The sequence below is a fragment of the Oncorhynchus tshawytscha genome, linkage group LG10 (genome assembly GCF_018296145.1).
Source record: "Oncorhynchus tshawytscha isolate Ot180627B linkage group LG10, Otsh_v2.0, whole genome shotgun sequence".
In the NCBI taxonomy this organism is placed as follows: domain Eukaryota; kingdom Metazoa; phylum Chordata; class Actinopteri; order Salmoniformes; family Salmonidae; genus Oncorhynchus; species Oncorhynchus tshawytscha.
In genome coordinates, this window is record NC_056438.1 from 55,660,901 (window position 1) to 55,682,154 (window position 21,254).

The following is a 21,254-nucleotide window of genomic DNA, read 5'->3' on the forward strand; positions in this document are numbered from 1 at the left end:
TTGCTTGGAAGGTGAAACTGTCTCTGTTCATGGTGCTACTACACTTGATGTTCTGATACAGTTTGCTAGGAGCCAGACATCTTAGTTTCCAATTTTGATATAAGGCCTACCTCTAACTTCAACAACAGTTACAAGACGGTTGTACTGGCTGTGACAGTCATGGCCATCTTGTCTCTTCCACTCCCATCGTAGGCCCACCAGGACACATGGGATGAACTGCCCTTACTAAGAAAGACAGACAGACAGACAGACATAAAGTTGTTGTAGAACAGACTACAGTAGCTGCAGATTTGAAACTACACGATCACGGGAATATTGCATTACACAAGTTGTTTGTAAATTAAAAATCAACTAGGTGCTTGGAATGATAGATTTAGTCACATTTACATTACCACTGCAGGGAACAGTAACTGTTTTAGAAACTGAACTGTGTGTACATGAACATTTTTGACTGTGAAGCAGTTTTTAAGGCAGAAGTTGACAGGTTTGTTGACATAACATAAAACACATTACCTTCCATAATTCCCAACTGGTGGAGAATGTGTTGTGTGTTCTCACAGCACAGGTGGCACAGAAATATTTATCTGAGCCACAATCCCCACAGCGCCATAGCTCAACCTCCTCCAAATCTCCACACACATTGCAGATGGCATTGGGTGGAGGACATTCAAGTTCCAATGCAGGCATGTGGAGTAGCTCCCACAAGCCCTTCCAGGCCTCAACATCCGCTGCCTTCCTTTTTTTATGCTGGTTAAGGTGGAGGAGGAGCCTCACTGCAGCTGGGCACAACTTCTGCTGCAGAAGGAACCGGCTCTGTTCTCCCAGTACTCTCTAGATAGCAGTGACACTTGTTACTGAGTGGACTATCCTTGTTAAATTAAGTTTAACAGAACTGAACAGAGAAACTTTATTTTCTATCTAAGTTGATGGCAGGGGTATATGTGCTATCACGCTTCTAGTCAAGTCTCTGTATAACAACGTGTCTCTTTTTCATCACACCTCTAGTCAGGTCTCTGTAACCCAGCGTGGCTCTTTTTCATCACACCTCTAGTCAGGTCTCTGTAAACCAGCGTGGCTCTTTTTCATCACACCTCTAGTCAGGTCTCTGTAAACCAGCGTGTCTCTTTTTCATCACACCTCTTGTCAGGTCTCTGTAAACCAGAGTGTCTCTTTTTCATCACACCTCTAGTCAGGTCTCTGTAACCCAGCGGGGCTCTTTTTCTTCTAAAAGATGACAAGAAAAACAAGACAATGACCACTAAGTTTGGTTAATTCTAAATAAAGATATAATTTGAATTACATTTAAATGATCTGACACAATTCTATATCATAATGCATGACTAGTGGAGTTACTTTGCATTCATTCAATTATTTTCTTATAGAGAATCTAAAGACAGTTATGGGTAGGAAGTTGTGCTTCGCATTGGACATAAGTAGTCCGAAATTGGCTCCAGAGACAGATGATAACACATCTTTGGGCTTCAACAAGCATGGGACAGGAATATATTGGGCATCTTGGCTAATGGATGATTATTGTTGGAATTGTTATAATGTACTATCTAATACTTGCCTAGTCCAGTGGTTTTGAACAGTCTGGCCTTAATGTCCATGTACTCTTATAACCTCTTATAACCACCCCTCAGAGCCTGGATCCTCTCTAGGTTTCTTTCTAGATTCCTGCCTTTCTAGGGATGACCAGCAGGGTCAAATAATAATCACAGTGAACTGGCCACCCCTCAGAGCCGGGTTCCTCTCTAGGTTTCTTCCAACAGATCCACAGATGCTGCAATTTCTATTGCACTCCACACTTCCCTGTCCCACCTGGACAAAAGGAACACCTATGTGAGAATGCTATTCATTGACTACAGCTCAGTGTTCAACACCATATTGCCCTCAAAATTCATCACTAAGCTAAGGACCCTGGGACTAAACACCTCCCTCTGCAACTGGATCCTGGACTTCTTGACGGGCCGTCCCCAGGTGGTAAGCGTAGGTAACAACACATCCACCACTCTCAACACAGGGACCCCTCATGGGTGCGTGCTCATTCCGCTCCTGTACTCCCTGTTCACTCATGACTACACGGCCAGGCATGACTCCAACACCATCATTAAGTTTGCAGATGACACAACAGTGGTAGGCCTGATCACCGACAACAATGAGACAGCCTATAGGGAGGAGGTCAGAGACCTGACCATATGGTGCAAGGACAACAACCTCTCCCTCAACGTGAGCAAGACAAAGGAGATGATTGTGGACTACAGGATAAGGAGGACTGAGCACACCCTCATTCTCATCGACGGGGCTGTAGTGGAGAAGGTTGAGAGCTTCAAGTTCCTTGGTGTCCACATCACCAACAAACTAACATGGTCCAAAGTTCAAACACACCTAAACCGTCGTGAAGAGGGCACGACAAAACCTATTCACCCTCAGGAGACTGAAAAGATTTGGCATGGGTCCTCAGTTCCTCAAAAGGTTTTACAGCTGCACCATCTAGAGCATCCTGACGGGTTGCATCACTGCCTGGTATGACAACTGCTCGGCCTCCGACCGCAAGGCACTACAGAGGGTAGTGCGTATGGCCCAGTACATCACTGGGGCCAAGCTTCCTGCCATCCAGGACTTCTATACCAGGCGGTGTCAGAGGAAGACCCCTCCCAAAAAAAGACTCCAGCCACCCTAGTCATAGACTGTTCTCTCTGCTACCGCACGGCAAGTGGTACCAGAGTGCCAAGTCTAGGTCCAAGAGGATTCTAAACAGCTTCTACCCCCAAGCCATAAGACTCCTGAACATCTAATCAAATGGCTACCCAGACTATTTGCATTGCCCCCCCCCTCCCCTTTACACTGCTGCTACTCTCTATTATTATCTATGCATAGATAATATGTACAAGTAGGTTATCTATGCATTATCTCAATTACCTCGACTAACCGGTGCACCCGCACATTGACTCTGTGCCGGTACCCCCTGTATATAGCCTCGATATTGTTATTTTGCTGCTGCTCTTTAATTATTTGTTTCTTTTATTTCTTATTTTCTTTAGGTATTTTTCTTTAAACTGCATTGTTGATTAAGGGCTTGTAAGTAAGCATTTCTAAACCTATTCTATTTGGCTCATGTGACAAATACAATTGGATTTGAATGGGGGCAGCCAGGAGTCATCAGGCCAGGTAGTCCAGAGGCATCATCTACGTTATACCAGTAGATGATGTAGTTATAGGCTTGGACCTTCAGCAAATGACTTGTGTGAGAATAATAAAGACACAGATGAGCCTTGTCTAGAATAGCCACCTGAGCTGCAAAATAGAAAGTAAATATGATTAAGGCTATGCCTGTTCCGATATCTAAATAGGCCATGCTGTTTGTTGTGTGTTATTTAATCGCTATATAATTGCATAATACATTGTTATAGCCGCATGGGACTATTATGGTGATCATGTAATGTAATGTATCACAATTTTTCCAGTATTTGGGAACACAGACTGTAGGCCTTATATTAGGCATTTTGACTATTGTATTTGTGAATTCCACTCTGTGGAATGTAGGCTTGCTATAGCCATTTGCGTTGCACCACCTCATCACGCAGAGGCTAGGTCCATATCAATAAATGAGACAAAACAAAATATTGATTAAGTCTTGGCTTATAACCTGTCCTGAGTAAAATAGCCAAGGGGTTCCAAATGGTCAAGACTATATATAGCCTATTCTTATTGCCAGATATGTTTACCCTATCAGCCACTGCATGTGCTTCTTCAACTATTTTGTTTAACATTTATTTAGAGGCTATATTTAGAGGCCTGTGAGCTAGGATCTCTTTTTAAGGGGAGCACTATAATAAAAACAGTTATAAAACACAAATTCTACAAAACACCCGTATGCAAAATGATAGCCTAAATTGCAATGCCTACAAGTTGAAGGCCTATTTTGTCTAAACATTTAATTGTCAAAATGATAGGCTAAAGAATCTTTGAGAATGTAGATCATTTTGAATACATATGGATTTTTTATTAGATTTTTTATTTTACCCATTTTTTCTCCCCAATTTCAGGGTATCCAATTGTTTAGTAGCTACTATCTTCTCTCATCGCTACAACTCCCGTATGGGCTCGGGAGAGACGAAGGTTGAAAATCATGCGTCCTCCAATACACAACCCAACCAAGCCCTACTGCTTCTTAACACAGCGCCATCCAACCCGGAAGCCAGCCGCACCAATGTGTCGGAGGAAACACCGTGCATCTGGCAACCTTAGCGTGCACTGCGCCCGGCCCGCCACAGGAGTCGCTGGTGCGTGATGAGACAAGGATTTTCCTACCGGCCAAACCCTCCCTAACCCGACGACGCTAGGCCAATTGTGCACCGCCCCACGGACCTCCCGTTCGCGGCCGGTTACGACAGAGCCTGGGCGCAAACCCAGAGTCTCTGGTGGCACAGCTGGCGCTGCAATACAGCGCCCTTAACCACTGCGCCACCCGGGAGTACATATGGATTTCAATAGACAAATGGATGACTGTTCTATTCTCTTTGATTTAGTTCCCATTGCAACTCAGACCAAATGGATGACATACTGACTGAACTGAATGAAGGATGAATTAAATGTTCAAATATGTTTGAATGACGAGTTGCACGCTCTGCACTTTATTTGGCTAGTAGGCAAATAGACCTATAAGGGCACAAGGCGAGACCCAAATGCAGACGGGAGGCAGATGGTTTAAGTCTTGGATATTTATTAATAATCCAAAAGGGGTAGGCATGAGAATGGTTGTGGACAGGCAAAAGGTCAAAACCAGTTCAAAGTCCAGGAGGTACAGTGTGGCAGGCAGGCTCGAGGTCAGGGCAGGCAGAATGGTTAGGCAGGCAGGTACAGAGTCCAGAAAACAGGCAAGGGTCAAAACCGGGAGGACTAGAAAAAGAGAATAGAAAAGGCAGGGGGAAAACACTCTGGTTGACTTGGAACATACAAGATGAACTGGCACAGAGAGACAGGAAACACAGAGATAAATACACTAAGGAAAATAAGTGACACCTGGAGGGGGTGGAGACAATCACAGGTGAAACAGATCAGGGTGTGACAAGACCTACATTAGGGTATAATGACTCTATGGCTGCATGCCTCCAGAAGGGCATCTCCTGAGGCTGAGTGGTGCCTTTCTGACGGCGCATGGTGCTGTGGTGCTGCATGGAGATCACAAGCTCTTCAACTGGGCAGCAGTGTCACGATGGAGGGAATAGTCTATACAGAGACTACCTAACACCACTGCCTCAGAGTTATTGTAAAGTGTAGGAATAAGTTCATGCCAGACTTAGCCTATGTTTAACCTCTCCCTTGTTCATTTCAAAGTCCATATGTTCATGACCCGATTCATATAAATCATGTTAAATTATTTGATTTCACATTAACCCCTCCTACAGAATATGCTTTGGCAAAATTTGGAGTGTTGTAATAAATACCAAAATATTCTATAAAAAAGGTTTTTGTTGTTGCCTTGTGTTATTATGCAATTATTAATGGGCATGTTTAGTTCATTACATTTTATTAATGGCCATGTTTAGTTAATTAAATTTGAAGTTATCAATTGTGATCATGGCCACAGCTCTATTGCAAATTTATCATTCTCTACATTTAATATCAGTTTCATTGTAGACTTTTCCCTGAAATGAGATGTTGGCATTTGGCCTTTCACAGGGCTACAGGCTTCCTGCATCTAGCTCAGCAAACCATGGCAAAGTTGAATTGCAATTATAAACCCAGATTTTAGTCAGTAGCCTATGCCTATAACAAGTCAATCTCGCAAATAGGCCCTTTATAAAAGTTTGTTGTCAACATCTGGCACATAATAACAGCACAATTGCCAGAAAATAGCCTAACATTCGTATTTGGAAGTTTGTCCAAGTGTTTCTTGCACAGAGATTGAGATATCCTCAGTCCAACTTTCATCACTCAAACTCTCCTGACGGATTTATCTGATTGGTTGAAAGCCATGGTATATCAGACATGTACCAGAGGAATGACAAAAACATACTTTTTACTATTCTAATTATGTTGGTAGCCAGTTTATAATAGCAATAAGGCATCTCAGGGGTTTGTGGTATATGGTCAATATACCACGGCTAAGGGCTATGTCCTAAGAACAGCCCCTAGCCGTGGTACAGTGCCTTGCGAAAGTATTCGGCCCCCTTGAACTTTGCGACCTTTTGCCACATTTCAGGCTTCAAACATAAAGATATAAAACTGTATTTTTTTGTGAAGAATCAACAACAAGTGGGACACAATCATGAAGTGGAACGACATTTATTGGATATTTCAAACTTTTTTAACATATCAAAAACTGAAAAATTGGGCGTGCAAAATTATTCAGCCCCTTTACTTTCAGTGCAGCAAACTCTCTCCAGAAGTTCAGTGAGGATCTCTGAATGATCCAATGTTGACCTAAATGACTATTGATGATAAATACAATCCACCTGTGTGTAATCAAGTCTCCGTATAAATGCACCTGCACTGTGATAGTCTCAGAGGTCTGTTAAAAGCGCAGAGAGTATCATGAAGAACAAGGAACACACCAGGCAGGTCCGAGATACTGTTGTGAAGAAGTTTAAAGCCGGATTTGGATACGAAAAGATTTCCCAAGCTTTAAACATCCCAAGAAGCACTGTGCAAGCGATAATATTGAAATGGAAGGAGTATCAGACCACTGCAAATCTACCAAGACCTGGCCGTCCCTCTAAACTTTCAGCTCATACAAGGAGAAAACTGATCAGAGATGCAGCCAAGAGGCCCATGATCACTCTGGATGAACTGCAGAGATCTACAGCTGAGGTGGGAGACTCTGTCCATAGGACAACAATCAGTCGTATATTGCACAAATCTGGCCTTTATGGAAGAGTGGCAAGAAGAAAGCCATTTCTTAAAGATATCCATAAAAAGTGTTGTTTAAAGTTTACCACAAGCCACCTGGGAGACACACCAAACATGTGGAAGAAGGTGCTCTGGTCAGATGAAACCAAAATTGAACTTTTTGGCAACAATGCAAAACGTTATGTTTGGTGTAAAAGCAACACAGCTCATCACCCTGAACACACCATCCCCACTGTCAAACATGGTGGTGGCAGCATCATGGTTTGGGCCTGCTTTTCTTCATCAGGGACAGGGAAGATGGTTAAAATTGATGGGAAGATGGATGGAGCCAAATACAGGACCATTCTGGAAGAAAACCTGATGGAGTCTGCAAAAGACATGAGACTGGGACGGAGATTTGTCTTCCAACAAGACAATGATCCAAAACATAAAGCAAAATCTACAATGGAATGGTTCAAAAATAAACATATCCAGGTGTTAGAATGGCCAAGTCAAAGTCCAGACCTGAATCCAATCGAGAATCTGTGGAAAGAACTGAAAACTGCTGTTCACAAATGCTTCTATCCAACCTCACTGAGCTCGAGCTGTTTTGCAAGGAGGAATGGGAAAAAATGTCAGTCTCTCGATGTGCAAAACTGATAGAGACATACCCCAAGCGACTTACAGCTGTAATCGCAGCAAAAGGTGGCGCTACAAAGTATTAACTTAAGGGGGCTGAATCATTTTGCACGCCCAATTTTTCAGTTTTTGATTTGTTAAGAAAGTTTGAAATATCCAATAAATGTCGTTCCACTTCATGATTGTGTCCCACTCGTTGTTGATTCTTCACAAAAAAATACAGTTTTATATCTTTATGTTTGAAGCCTGAAATGTGACAAAAGGTTGCAAAGTTCAAGGGGGCCGAATACTTTCGCAAGGCACTGTATATTAGCCATATACTGTACCACACCTCCTAAGGCCTTATTGCTTAATCATAGCAGTCAAAAGATTTTAAATCGACATCCATTGATGGAAAATGATCTGGAGAGTTTAGTAAGGGTGATTTATATTTTCTCTTGCAACATATTCTTAAACTTGTAATAATTATTATTTTAATGGAAAACTGAATTTTGTTTCTTAGACTACGTCATTAACAATTACGTTGATATTAATTCTTAATACGCTCGATAACGTTATGGAAAAAGGGTTTCAATGTGTCAACTTCTCTCTTACTGCGCAAATATTTGGGCGGCCAGTTTTCAGGCCTTGTGGGCAGATATTCCGAATTCTACCAATGAAATGTGTTATCTGTGATGTTATCGTTCATTAGCAAGCTAAAGTTAGCTGACTTGCAGGAAGTCACCAGTTTTCTGGAGAAGTCTGATAAGAGCGTGTTTCAGATTTCCTTTAACTGGAACAGAAGCAGATTTCAGTGAAGCAACATCATAAGGAGCAGCAGGCAAAAGGGGAGGCAGACCCAACTTCTGCTTCAAAAGCATACACAGTAAAAAAATATATATTATGGTACTGCTTTTGTAATATCTAAAAGGATACATTACTTTGCTTGCAGCTCAGCTAGCAAACACTAATATAAAAAATGTAGGATGCATGCCTTCTAGGCAGAGTTGCAAAGAAAAAGACGTATCTCAGACTCGCCAATGAAAATAAATGATTAAGATGGGCAAAAGAACACAGACACTGGGCAGAGGAACTCTGCCTAGAAGGCAAGCATCCCGGAGTCTCCTCTTCACTGTTGACGTTGAGACTGGTGTTTTGCGGGTACTATTTAGTGAAGCTGTCAGTTGAGGACTTGTGAGGCATCTTTTTCTCAAACTAGACACTCTAGTGTACTTGTCCTCTTGCTCAGTTGTGCACCGGGTCCTCCCACACCTCTTTCTATTCTGCTTAAAGTCAGTTTGCGCTGTTCTGTGGAGGGAGTAGTTCACAGCGTTGTACCAGGTCTTCGGTTGCTTGGCAATTTCTTGCATGTAATAGCCTTCATTTCTCAGAACAAGAATAGACTGACAAGTTTCAGAAGAAAGGTCTTTGTTTCTGGCCATTTTCAGCCTGTAATCAAATCCACAAATGCTGATGCTCCAGATTCTCAAATAGTCTAAAGCCAGTTTTATTGCTTTTTTAATCAGAACAGTTTTCAGCTGTGCTAACATAATTGCAAAAGGGGTTTTCTAATGATCAATTAGCCTTTTAAAATTATAAACTTGGATTAGCTATCACAACATGCCATTGGAACACAGGAGTGATGGTTGCTGATAATAGACCTCTGTACGCCTATGTAGATATTCCATTTAAAAAATCTGCCGTTTCCAGCTACAGTAGTCATTTACAACATTAACACTGTATTTCTGATCAATTTGATGTTGTTTTAATGGGCAAAACATGTGATTTTCTTTCAAAAACAAGGACATTTTCTAAGTGACCCCAAACTTTTCAATGGTAGTGTACGTTCTTCTTTAATGCAGGGTGGGACCAATCAAAAATCTAAATGTACATCACCCTCAATCGAGTACACAACATTGCACCAGAAAATGTGAAGGTCACTTTACAGAGAGGTAGGGCTATGCTTTTGTCATGTTACAATGATAAATGTTTCAATCCCCTTTCATCTCTTCATCAACACTGCCTAAGTTTAAATTTGTATAATGTGTCTTCATTTTTTCCTATTACAGGTATTTCGTTTTACTTGTAAAATATTTGGAGGGGAAGAACCATCAAATGACTATCAACAATTTTCTTTATACTATTGATGTTCAATACCTTTGCTGCATTGTCTTATATAGGCAAAGTCTGTAAATGACACCTCTCGTGATATCCTTTTTTTTATAAGTTAAAACTGATATGGTCCTGAACAGAATTGCATCAAAATGTTAACTGATTAGAATTGTAATGGATATTGAGCTTTAATAAACTCTCTGGAATATGTGGGATGCTAGCCAAAAGCCAGTGAAAATGCAGAGCGCCAAATTCAAATAAATTACTATAAAAATCAAACTTTCATGAAATCACACATGCAAGATAGCAAATTAAAGTTACACGTGTTGTGAATCCAGCCAACATGACAGATTTCAAAAAGGCTTTTCGGCGAAAGCAAACGATGCTATTATCTGAGGATAGCACCTCCGTAAACAAAGAGAGAAGCATATTTCAACCCTGCAGGCGCGACACAAAATACAGAAATAAAAATATAATTCATGCCTTACCTTTGACAAGCTTCTTTTGTTGGCACTCCAATATGTCTCATAAACATCACAAATGGTCCTTTTGTTCGATTAATTCCGTCAATATATATCCAAAATGTCAATTTGTTTGGCGCGTTTGGTCCAGAAAAACACCGGTTCCAACTTCCGCAACGTGACTACAAAATATCTCAAAAGTTACCTGTAAACTTTGCCAAAACATTTCAAACTACTTTTGTAATACAACTTTAGGTATTTTGTAACGTAAATAATTGATCAAATTGAAGACGGGATGATCTGTGTTCAATATAGGAGGAAAACAAACTGTAGCTAGCTTTCTGGTCACGCGCCTCTATCTAACAGTATAGAGGTTACCCTCGTTCTGAACAGGGCTACTTCTTCATTCCAAAAAGGAAAAACCTGAACCAATTTCTAAAGACTGTTGATATCCAGTGGAAACAATAGGAACTGCAAGAAGATCCCTTAGAAATCTGGATTCCCAATGAAAATCCATTGAAAAGAGAGTGACCTCAAAAAAAAATCTGAATGGTTTGTCCTCGGGGTTTCGCCTGCTAAATAAGTTCTGTTATATTCACAGACATGATTCAAACAGTTTTAGAAACTTAGAAACAGAGTGCTGTCTATCCAAATCTACTAATAATATGCATATCTTATCTTCTAGGGATGAGTAGCAGGCAGTTGAATTTGGGCATGCATTTCATCCGGACGTGAAAATACTGCCCCCTGTCACCAAGACGTTTTAACGTACCTTCAACCCTGTTCAAGATGTTTACTGACAGCACCTTTTAGAGTAATACATGGAATACTAAAAACCCACTGTAAAGCCAGACGGGAATGCTGATCCTAGCGATGAACTAATGAGCATGCTGAAAAATATGTACTCTGAGGGGCACAATGAGATGAAGCACAGCATCAACAAGGCCTGGTCTGAGTCCCAAGACAAGAAATCCAAAAGAGATGGAGACATGGGCAACATGGACATGTTTTGAACCTGATCCACACCCTAAAAACCTACCAGCCTTCCAGTCCTTCCTAAGTTTTTTTATTTTCGTTCATCGATGACTTTGCATTCCATTGCCCTCTTAAAAGTCCTTGAACTGACTGAAAATGAAAGTTTGCAGCGATGTTCCTTCCTGTTCAAGTCATTCCAAAAAGAAAATAACTGTTAAAAGTCCAACTTTATTAGGTAGATCACAAAGTATATTTGTGAAAATGTAAAATTGTTGCACTCATGTACATATGCATTTCAGAATGAAATGTAAAAGTTATCCACTCTAACGTGTTTCCGTAGTGTAGTGGTTATCACGTTCACCTTAGACACGAATGGTCCCTAGTTGGGGTGGTGGTTAGCCTAGTGGTTAGAGCATTGGACTAGTAACCGAACGGTTGCTGGATCAAATCCCTGAGCTGACAAGGTAAAAATCTGTTGTTCTATTTCTGAACAAGGTAGTTAACCCACTGTTCCCTGGTAGGCCATCATGGTATATAAGAATTTGTTCTTAACTGACTTGCCTAGTGAAATAATGGTTACATTTACAAATATATAATTTAAGAATTGTTTCTAGTAGCCTTCCATGGTCTGGTTCTGACATGCAAGCCAAGTGATCAAGATGCAAACCCCAGAGAGATTTACATGAACAGGGGATTGCTGTTGTTCAAATTACAGGGGAGTTTACTGAGGGGCCAATGATTAGCTGGATCTTTATTAAAAAGAGCAACATTTTACGAATAAAAATGTATTTTATCCCTAAAACAAGGGATCAGCTTTCTAGCTGCCAAACATTCTGTTTTGAGCACAGCTGCTCAACATGTCAAACTGAGAATGGATTATCCTAGGTGTTTCCTGTAGTCACCCAGCCATGGATTATTTGCCAATAGCCAATGGCTATTTGTTGAACAGGCACTGGTGAGATGATTCCCTAATCCCTGTCCCTGAAAGAAAATGGCTTTATATGAAGGAAACCGCAGCTGCGCATGTCAGATGGATACAATTTTCACGTGTAGTTCATGCTGAAACCATTCAATGTTTACTCCACCAGATGGCATCTCGAACCACTTCCTTTCACTGTCAGACGTGAAATGAGTTGACAGCCTCATGTTCAGCCTCGTGATAATGACACTGAAGTCAATATGATAAAATGCTGTTGATTGATTGTTGTCTTCAGTTTTTTAAAGAAACATCTATTACAGTAATTTAATTTCCAAAATACAGGTTACATGTTTCAATTTCTAAGACAAAATCCTACTAATAAGAGAATAAATGAATACATATTTATTTAATCTTGGTATATAGAATATCATGTTGATAGAGCATAAGTGTAATGTGCTTTGATAGAGTTATGTGTTTCTCTGATAATACAATTTTAAAAATATATTTTAAAAAATTAAAGAGTGGTTCAAAACCTCCATGCCTAAAACAAAATCCCCGCATTCAACAGCAGTTGAATCAATGCAGTCACGTGACTGGGTGCATTGTTCATTCGTTCATTCAGTATTTCACGCACATATGAAAAGCACATTTAAGCACACGAATCATTTAAATCATCTTTGATTGAGAAGCATTTCGAGCAAATAGGATTGGTTAATTTCAGTAATGCACCACCTATTCACCCGCCCTCCATGACGTCAGGGATAGTTTATATAGTTGAGGAATTTTCTGCGCGGTCATGTCAGATGGATACGAATTGGGTTTGAGGACACGACTCCGATGAAAGGATCAATCGTTGAATCAGAGGATTGTTGGAAAATATTTATTTTGGATGAATGGATACCCCATGTTTCGCCACCTCTCAGGGTAGTTCATGTCTCACGATGAATCCGAATCTATTCAAACCCTGCCCAGAACGTGAAGTTATTCCTCCTACTAAACCGAACAGGACTAAATCAGAACAAATCAAACCAGAACTCGCCCAGGTGGTGACAGATTCCAAGACGGGGAAGTGTTACAGCAAAGGAAAGCTTCTGGGGAAGGTATATCAATTTGCTCTATGGATTATATATCTCACCGAATTCAATTGTTTGTACACAATTCTGGTGACGATGTGGTCGGATGGTAGTAGTCTAAAGAAATTGGAGATTGCCGCGTCAGTGTTACGTTGTCAGTTTTCATTCATTGACATGATTTGTTCACGGTTAGGTCGCATGTTCTACAAAGTTACACGTTAATCACACGTGAATGTTGCGGGATAATTACCTCGAGCGGTGTTGGGTATGACTAACTTTATCCTAGTCTTTCTCTCTCACGACGAGTCTAGGGAAATGTGCCCCTCATGTGCATTAATCTAGTCTACTAGCCCAAATATCGATGTTTATGTATTATCTCTTGTGACTAATCGTAAAACCAGCCACTGTTCAAATACCACCCGTCATGAGTCTAGACTACATTATTTTGCCAGTGCAATAATGTATATATTCTAAGTTTATATATTCTAAATGTATCAACACAAGCGCGGTGTCACTGTCTAAACATCGTTGCCTCAGTCTTTGCTGCTGCATGTGAGAAACCATTGTTAATGATTGTGGCGTTACCCTAAATATAATAATTTCATTGAATTCTAAATTAAATGTGTTTAACACGGGTACTAATAAATATAGAATGTATTTGATGAAATGAAAGCGTCACAATTCTGTACGAGGTATATGGTTGGAACATACGTCATTGGATATACAATACAAACAAGCAGCCTAGTGTTGAATGGCAGCCAAACCAACATTGTGAAAACCCCATTAATGTTATTTTATGGCTAGAAAATAGTCTGATGCTGATTTTGTCGTGTTTCTTCTAAGGGTGGCTTTGCACGATGCTATGAAATGACAGACCTTTCTAACAAGAAAATGTATGCTGTAAAGGTGATACCACAGAGCAGGGTGTCAAAACCTCATCAGAGAGAGAAGGTAAGGAAACATTTGAATGTAGATCTACAGATGAACTGTTTTCCAAAGTGGTCTCTATTCCTATTTATATTCTGGTTAACAGTTTCATAATTTTTCTGTCAGATAACAAATGAAATCGAGCTTCACAAAACCCTTCATCACAAGCATGTGGTCAAGTTCTCCCATCATTTTGAAGACCAAGACAACATCTATATTTTCCTTGAACTCTGCAGTAGAAAGGTGAGCTGTGCTGCTGCTTTCTGTTATGGTACAGCGTGTGCAGGCATTCTGAAGGGTGCTTGCTGGGTACTGACAGAATTCTCACCTTGTCTTCGCAGTCCCTGGCACACATTTGGAAAGCAAGACACACACTGACAGACCCAGAAGTGCGGTACTACCTCCGGCAGATCATTTCTGGGCTGAAGTACCTTCACAATAGGGGCATCCTTCACAGGGATCTCAAATTAGGTATGTAGAGTGATTTGTCAAATATCATATTTATTATTTTACCACCATGTATCTCATTCAGTTCAGCCATTTAGAAAATGTCAATGGTATATTTAGAATTTCCTATTTGGTTGTAGTTTCATGTCAAGCCATTTCAGGTGTGTGCCTATTCCTCATGGGAGGCCTAGGGGGGGAAAAGGAATTTGACAAATGTTGCTCTTGCAGGGAATTTCTTTGTGAATGAGAACATGGAGTTGCGGTTAGGGGACTTCGGCCTGGCAGCAAAGTTGGAACCAGTTGAGCAGAGGAAGAAGTAAGTCAACTGGTGGAATATCTCCTTTGGCTGGGAAGGAAAAATTTATATTCTGGCAATCTGAGGTGAACACCTAACGCAAACCTGTTTCTCCTCAGAACTATATGTGGAACACCTAACTACCTTGCACCTGAGGTGTTGAACAGGCAGGGCCATGGAACAGAGTCTGACATCTGGTCACTAGGTTGTGTAATGTAAGTATACTTAAAATGGTGGTTTTGTGGTGTCTGAGCTATGTTGTATTTGACTTGGCGCATACTTGCTGTTGACTTTGATCTACAGCTCATACTTGGCTCTAGAACGTTTAAAGCATGTACAGAATTTCACATATGCAAAAAGTTGTTTTATAGTTATGAGAGAGGCCATTGCTAAGCTAGTTTATGCTTGTATAACCTTACTCAAATTAAGCATATGTCAACAGTTGAACTCAATTGGCATTTGGGAGACTTACGGATTAGTCTTGTCTTTAACCAGGTACACGCTGATGTGTGGGAACCCTCCCTTTGAAACCCTTGATCTCAAAGAGACGTACAAGTGCATAAAGGAAGTGAAATACAACCTGCCCTCAACACTGTCTCCTGCTGCTCAGAAACTCATCTCTGGCATTCTGCAGAAGAACCCCAGCGACCGCCTCACACTGGACCAAATCCTCAACCACCAATTCTTCACAAAAGTATGTCACCTATGCCCTGGAATTAGGCTAGAACTTATAGCACCAATTCCTGGAGCTTTTTTACTTATTGGATTACATTTTTAGTCTAATCAGCCTTGATTTGTGTTTTCAGTGACTTTCTAATTGGTTTATGCTTGATCTTGGATGACATTTGGGTACAATTAGAGGCCTTGGCTATAAAGTGTACTTTCTAAAAACCAACACTGAATAATAGCACATGGCCACTGGCTGAAGAGATCTCGACAGGATGTCAGTATTCATTGTGCTAAGTGTTTGATTTTTGAAGTGCCGACCTTGCATTTTCCCTGTCCTAAACCTCTTCTCTCCCTCTTATAGGCTTTCACCCCAGACAAGCTGCCTCCCAGCAGCTGTGTGACAGTGCCAGAGCTCAACCTGCCCAGCCCTGCCAAGAAGTTTTTCACCAAGATGGCCAAGAGTCTTTTTGGAAAGAGAAAATCCAAAGGTAAGCATTGTGGCAAGTCCTGACTGACCTTCAAAAGGCTGCAGCCTAACCCCAGGATTAACCTTAGAATCAGAGTTTAATTGAACATGTTTGTTTTATAGTGGATAACAGCCATTGTGAAGAGCGGGAGAGCATCTCCAAGCTTGTGTCTGGCATCGTCAAATGCTCCATTAGTCGCCAGATAAGCTATAAAACAGTTGGAGCCAATGAGGTATGTACTTTGCACATGACAACACATGGTGCCGCAAATGTTTTTCTGTAGTATAGGCTAGATGGTTTATAGCATAGGCTAGACATGTTTAATTACTTTAAGTATGCAGCCATTTTGCACTTCCTCTTGTTAGCTGAGATTCATTAGCTGAGGACCGAGCTCAGCAAGGGACTGTTATGGGGTTGCTATAGTAGTAAATCTCTCAGAATAGTTTTCTACTGTACTTAGCAGAATCCCATTTTAGCCAGAAGACATATGGCGAGACTGGGTGATGGCTTGATTGACCACATTTAAAATAAAATAAAATAAACAGGCCTGTGGAATAGAATGAATGTGCAGTATATTCACACTGCTAATCCTTGTTCTCACAGCCCCCTGACATCTGTTTCTGTAGCGGTGCTCTGATTCAGTACAATTGCATTTGATTCATGTGCCCTTTGCTTTTTGGGTCAGATTTAAAACTCTTGTAAGGAAGGAAAACCAGTCTTTGTTTCCTGATGCTCATGAAAGATGTTTCCTGTTTCAGCCTCCCACTCTCACAGTAGGCCAGCAAGTCGGCTCTGGTCCGCTGGATATTCCAGCTGAGGAAGAGTCCAGGAAGTCCGCAGCATCAGGCTCCTTTAAAGGCACAGTGGCCAGCAGCACAGAACGTAAGTCGCTACTCTGGTGTTAAATCAAAATGCCAATCAGCAGTTTTACTGAACATGATCAATGCTTTAAATATAGATTATTGTAAGGTCAAGGCCTTTTCCATACCTATACTGTTCAATAACTGTGAAACAGCCTTTCACTTGTCTTTTTTGGTGTATCCAAATTGATCGCTTTTGAAGTGGCTTGAATGCACTGATCGTTTCATATCTGAGCTTATGGACCTGATAAGTGGTTGAGTCAGACTGTTGGTGGTCGTAAATTAAACCTCACCCTCATTTCTCTCCAGCGTGTGAAGATGGCGTTACCCCTGCTGCTATAGCGGAGTCAGCCATGAAGGTCCTCAACAGCTCTTTGTCTGCCATGCCTGCAGGTGAGCTTTCAGCCCCTCTGCAAGCTAGTATTCAGTATGTTTAAATGGAATTTAAATGGTTATACTGAAATTCTCTTAACTAGCCTTTTCTTAATAATTATTTTCCTCTCCAGCTACAAGAAATCCACCTTGTCTCTCCAGACCCAAATCATTTATCTGGGTCACAAAATGGGTTGATTATTCCAATAAATATGGCTTTGGCTACCAGCTCTCAAATCAAGACATTGGTGTGCTCTTCAACGAGGGGACACACTTGAGTCTGTGTGATCAGCGCAAGTAAGAGCCCTTCAACCAATTGAGTAATATTCAAGCAGTTATTATCCTTATTTTAATGCTTTGAACAAACCCTACTTGTGCTCATTTTGTAGCCTTTTGATTGTTTTAAACCCTTGTCTAATGTATCCCCATTGTCTTCTCCATAGGACTGTGCACTACTGCATGACCAACAACAAACACTTCACCTTCCAGGCCAGTGCTTTACCAGAGCAGCTCTGCAGCCAGAAGCAGATTGTGGAGCTTATGGCCAACTACATGGAACAGAACCTCATGGAGGTAAGGCATTGGAGAAGGAAGTTATAGGTTGCCTCCCAAATGGTACCCTGTTTCATTAGTACTCTACTTTTGACCAAAGACCTATGAGCCATGGTCAAGAGTAGTGCATTGCATGGTGAGTTGGTTGCCATTTGAAACTTGGACAGTCATTTTATCTCAGAGTATCAGTAATCAGCTTGCAGTTTGCTGATATAAGTGGGATTTTAATGTAATTTCTCTTTTCCAGGGTGGAGACCTCCACTGTGAAGAACAGCCTCCCTCCCAGCCACCGCTCCTTCTACAGTGGGTGAAGACCGACCATGCTCTGGTGATGCTCTTCAACAACGGTACTCTGCAGGTAAGACTGACTGCAACACTTCTGTGCTTTGCATAGCACAATTTAACTGCAGCACTCTGTTATACACCACTCACTGTAATTATATTGTACAAAATTCCCTTTGTCTTATTGTGTTTACCATCCTTTTCTCACAGGTGAATTTCTACACTGACCACACCAAGATCATCCTGTGCAAGTCTTCTGGCTCCTACCTACTGACCTACATCAGCCGAGAGCGTGTGTCCTACACCTACCTCCTGAGCATGCTGTCAGAGCTGGGCTGTTCTGCCGAGCTGCGGCACCGCATGCGTTACGTGGTCCAGCTACTCGAACACCATGCAGATTCATAATGGACTCCTGCCTCACAGCTCCAGAGTACGGTGAAGTTTCCTGTAAATGCTGATCTAGGGTCAGTTTTGAATTCCCCCATGGTGAAGGTTAGAATTGGGGAGGGGAAGCTGATCCTGGATCTGTACCTAGGGAAAACTTCACCCCAGTGCCATAACGCCTGGCTCTATCCACAAGCCTCAGCCAATCAACCCGCTGCTTTCTGCTTCCACTGGGAGTAAATAACCAGGAGTCTCTGTTAATTCAGGGAGTCTCCTGTCTTCGGCTAGTGTCTGGCCTGTTTGGACTATGGTGCACATCTATCTTTTTCAGTTATTCTTTTTGGATGAAGCCTGAAAACAGTAACACACTACTGGCTTGACTCACTTCATGCGCACAAACAACCTGACCCTGTTCTCTGAGTAGATGCTCAGACGTGATTCTGAAAATGGCAGCCTGGGATCACAAGCTGCCTAGTGACCAGCCCCATTGTGGTTGAAAAGCTGTGAAAGGGGCTCTTCTGCTTTTCATGCTTTGACTTCACTTGCCTTTTATGATGATTGAAGTTCACTAATTGGTACACAATGGCAAAAGGAGGGCAGTGAGTGACACTATTTGCACAATCTCTTATTATATTTCTTTGGATTGGCAGTCATTTTACCACAAGTTGCTGAATTTATGTTCAGTTTTTAGCTATAGATACCAAAAGGTAATTATTTTAACCTTAACTGGTTAATGTGCAACTCATGCCAGCATTGCCCAAAAATATTTTTGGCATGTTCTGGTAATTCTCACATCAACGTTATTGGGCAGAAGTAAATTTGACCATGTTTTTACGTTTGTATGAAAAGTTTAACAAATTAGTTGCTTTTTTTAGACTTATACATGCCTCTTGTAAGACCCTGTGAACTGTACATGATATAGACAATGTCTTTGTTTCATTCTCCTTAGTTTGCTCTAAAATATGGAATATCTCGATTCTGGAAAAAATATCACTTCATGTTTGAGACATTTAGCATTATCTCAAAGTACCTGTTTTGATTTAGCTTATTTTTAGACATTGTTTGGAACCAAATACTCAAACAAATCACACTTCCAGTGGGCTCTTGTACTTTTAAGGAAATTACATAGGTCATTATACCAACCACAGCCCTCCTTTTTAGGATTGCACATTCAACAAATCACCATTCACTGTTTTGGTGGTGCTCATAAAATTGATATCTTCAGAATTACTAGACCACACTGAAATTTTGATAGACTTGTATGTGGTGTGTTCCAAACGTGGTATTAAAATTAACAAAATCAAAAACAGTCCTTTGAGAGATTCATACTAATATTTTTAATGTGGAAGTGTTTCAAAATCTTGACATGTTAGCGCACAATAAGGAGTGTAACGACACCAAGATGTCTATCATGTCTGGATCATAAGGTCTTGCAGGAGGCATGTGTATAGGTCTACAAATGGCCATTTTCATCAGGATTTTCTGAAGTTGCAAATGTGAAACATCCTTTTGCCCAATGAGGTCTGAGAAGTGGCAGAACAATATGAGATCAAAAATATGTTTTGTCTTATGTTGCCGTGGAATCGCCCTAATATAGTTAGTTTTTTCTGTGTTCAGGAGTGAATGTGTGCACTCCAGTTGAAATTGGCTTCGCTAAATTGCATTGCTGTTTGGCAAAAGGGATAAAGTGCCTTTTTGAGAATTCTGTATTGTGCAATAACAGCCCTTTTGAATGTCAGGTTGTGGTGTCATGGGAAATGGGCTATGGAGGCAAATACTTTTTTACATGGAATTGGTTAAATTAAAATTACGCAGTTGTCTCACTACCTGGTATAAGGGTTTGGTAAAATGGAATGATAAACCTGTATCAATATGTAAAATTGTGTTTCGTCATACTGTACTCATCCCACTTTGGTTTACCTTGCCGGCCATGTCTGCCAAGAGTTGTATCCTTAAACTGTGACCCCTGAGTGCAAGTATTATACAACTTCCCGGGATTGTCTTTTCAAAAATACAACATTGTGAAAGCATCTGCTTTTTCAGAAGAACCTTTATTTTTTTGACAAATGTCTATTTATTTTATTTATTAACGTGTAATTCTATGGTCTTGACATGTGATATGATCATTATGTACTGTATTTGGGCGAATGGAGGAAAATAAAGTTTATGGTAATCACATTGATCATTTCGAAGTCTTTGACAATTGCCTGATCCATCAAAATACAACAGTTTAAGCTTTTTGTGTCCCATTAGCTTAAAATTTGTACAATAAGCACATTTGGCAATGGTGTTGGTGAAATACAAAATGAATTCTCAAACTAGTCTGCCATACACGAGTTGACATATTCTGGCCCTAGGAACTAGGACTTTATCAGTGTTCATCCAGGTGGACTTCCTACTTATAAGCAGCAATTTGGATCTACGCTGAACAAAAATATAAATGTATCAATTTCAAAGATTTTACTGGGTTATGAGAATCTGTCTTGTGAATTGTTAGGACCTAATCTACAGCTTGCACAAGACTGGAAATACAGATAGGTATTTGGTCACAGTTGAAGTTGGCAGTTTGCATACACCTAGGTCAGAGTCATTAACTGTTTTTTCAACCCCTCTACAATTTTCTTGAACTGTAGTTTTGGCAAGTCTGTTAGGACATTTACTTTGCATGACGCAAGGAATTTTTCAATTGTTTAGACAGATTATTTCACTCACAATTACAGTGGGTCATACATTTACATACACTAAGTTGACTGCCTTTAAAAAGCTTGAAAAATTCCAGAAAAATGTGGCTTAAGCTTCTGTAAGGCTAATTTACATTCGAGTCAATTGGAGGTGTACCTGTGGATGTATTTTAAGGCCTACCTTCAAACTCAGTGCCTCTATGCTTGACATGGGAGAATCAAAAATAATCTGCCAAGACCTCAGGGGGGGGGAGAAAAAAAAATGTTGACCTCCAAGTCTGGTTCATCCTTGGGAGAAATTTCCAAATGCCCAAAGGTACCATGTT

General features: G+C 40.8%; 1 protein-coding gene across 1 annotated transcript; it reads left to right on the forward strand.

Moving 5' to 3' along the window:
* Positions 1-12,704: 12,704 nt before the first annotated feature.
* LOC112260461 (serine/threonine-protein kinase PLK3) lies at positions 12,705-20,429 on the forward strand. The gene is made up of 15 exons (XM_024435597.2): positions 12,705-13,019; positions 13,836-13,943; positions 14,046-14,162; positions 14,261-14,390; positions 14,595-14,682; positions 14,781-14,876; positions 15,157-15,355; positions 15,692-15,818; positions 15,920-16,029; positions 16,556-16,679; positions 16,967-17,050; positions 17,164-17,326; positions 17,473-17,602; positions 17,829-17,939; positions 18,074-20,429. The coding sequence occupies exons 1-15, from the start codon at positions 12,813-12,815 to the stop codon at positions 18,266-18,268; spliced, it is 1,989 nt and encodes a 662-aa protein (XP_024291365.1). The 5' UTR covers positions 12,705-12,812; the 3' UTR covers positions 18,269-20,429.
* The last annotated feature ends 825 nt before the right edge of the window (positions 20,430-21,254 follow it).